Genomic DNA, 2,185 nt, shown 5'->3' on the forward strand with positions numbered 1-2,185 from the left:
GAGGTGGCTTCAGCCAGGCGCGCGTGTCCCATACAACTGTGTGTTGTACTGAGTGAAATGACTGAAAAGGAACTGCTCAGAGTTGTTTCACCTTGGTGAGGAAGTGGTACAGGATCTTATCATTCGAGAGAACAGGATGAGAAGCGACTCGAAGCAGGAAGTTCTCTAGGCCAACCCTGCGTCGCTCCACAAAGTCTGGGTCCATGTTGTCRGCTGACAGCTTGTGCCACACAAACTCTGCCTGCAAAAAAAGGGAAAAACTAGATTTGTCTTCATTTTTTGAACCCTAGCAATCACACAGGTTGGCCCGTCCGATAAGCAATGTAGGAGAATTGATAAGACGTTTGGCCCTCCAGTAGGGCAAGAAAAAGGGGAAGAAAAAGGGTGACTTTCATTTACTTTTTGAAACTAACATGAGAATTCCCACTAATGTATATCAAAGAATWTTAAAAACTAATAATCATGATACTTGGCTTAGCTCCCTCCTCTTCTTCCACTATTTGGTCYGTGGTTTCCTAATATTTTTCCATGAGAGGGCTATTAATTTTTTTGCCAATAAGTCAGTAAAGATTTGGTGGTTCTTTTTTATTCTTAGGTTATTAGGATATAAACCAAAAACAATCTGTTTTGGGGTTAAGGGTACTTGGATTTTTAGAATATTTTGAATCCATTGTTTTACATCTTGCCAAAATTTTTGTATTTCCCTGCACTGCCAAACACTATGATAAAATGTGCCTTTTTCTAATTTACATTTAATRCAAGTATCAGGAATAGCTCTGTTATATATAATAAAATTTTCTGCAGTTATATATGTTCACATCAACCAATTATATTGCAGTAATTTCAAACGAATGTTGGCAGATATTGATTGTGCCTTTGTACATGCCCTCTCCCACTCTTCCATTACAATATCTTCATGTAGGTCCTCTCTCCATGCCTCCAACCTCTCCATAGATGTTTCTGCACTGCCATCAACCAGGTAATTGTATATTTTAGAGATTAAGCCCGCTCCCAAGTGTTTTGTGATCATTAGTTTTTCCAGGATAGACATTGAAGGGACGCATAATGTTTGATTTTGTTGTGTTYTAATAAAACTTCTCAGCTGTAGSTATTTAAATAAATGYTGACRGGGTATTAAATTTATTGGCTATCTCTTMAAAAGTCAATAGTGCTTACTTTGGATTATAAAGATCACTTATTGTCTTCAACCTTTTTGCAGTCCAGAGTTTAAATCCCCTGTCTGTCCTTCCTGGAGTGAAGAAGTCATTTCCCCATATTGGGCTGCAGATAGATAGAGAGGGTGTTTCTCTTAGGTAAGTTTTTACTCAGTGCCACACTGAGATCATACTTTTTCCTTTAGGGTTTTTTCTGAACTTTTTAAAGTTTATAGTATTGGCTGAATACAGGTACATGGGGAGGRGCAGTTTTAACTGGGGTTCCTCCATCTCCCTTAGTGAAATAAAACAGCAATGTTCTTAGCTGTGCTGCCCAATAATACCAGAGTGGGTTAGGACATTTAAGCCCCCCTCTATCAATGGGCAAATACAGTGACAGGCATGTCTGGGAACATCTATTATTCCATAGGAATCTAACAAACAATCTTTCCAGGTTGGTGAACAATTTACGTGGTGGAGGTAGTGGAAGATTGTGAAACATATAATTATTGTTATGATTATGTACTGTATATTATTTCATAGTCTGCCCCTGTCCGCTCTTGTTTTCTGTCCCTCCTGTCATTATCTCATGCAATCAGCTCATTCACATCACCTGCGTCCTCCACTACTTAAGCCAGCCTCTCACCTCTGCTCATTGCCAGATTCTCATCAGCCTTGCCTGTGATTATTCAGCGTTCTGTCCCCATGCCTCGTTCTTGTCCTGTGTCCTCGACCTCATTCATGTCCACTGGTTTTTTTGACTCCTGCCTCAGGTCCTCTTCGTTTTGTCCTGCCATCTGCTCTCACGGTAACGACTAGGCGTGTAAGAAAATATCGATACACTGAAATATCGCGATATTTCATTTCCTGATACTGTATCGATATTCTAAAGCCCTGTATCGATTTTTTATTAAGGTTTAAAATGTCAACTTTCCTGCCAGCTGTTCATTTTTATGTTGTAGTTCAGCCTCTGACCACTAGTTGGCAGCAGTGAGCCAGCCATTTGGCTAAGTGTTGGGTGACCATAATGT

The 2,185-nt window shown here is 39.9% G+C and overlaps 1 protein-coding gene across 1 annotated transcript in view; it reads right to left on the reverse strand.

Annotated features, from left to right (window-relative positions):
• LOC106530826 (sorting nexin-4) overlaps nucleotides 1-2,185 on the reverse strand; it is a gene marked incomplete in the record, with an annotated part of 40,793 nt that overhangs the window by 24,730 nt on the left and 13,878 nt on the right. The window contains 1 exon segment of the mRNA XM_014026531.1: nucleotides 92-241. Coding sequence (XP_013881985.1) covers nucleotides 92-241 — 150 coding nt within the window.

Source organism: Austrofundulus limnaeus, unplaced genomic scaffold, assembly GCF_001266775.1.
Source record: "Austrofundulus limnaeus strain Quisiro unplaced genomic scaffold, Austrofundulus_limnaeus-1.0 Scaffold564, whole genome shotgun sequence".
NCBI classification, from domain to species: domain Eukaryota; kingdom Metazoa; phylum Chordata; class Actinopteri; order Cyprinodontiformes; family Rivulidae; genus Austrofundulus; species Austrofundulus limnaeus.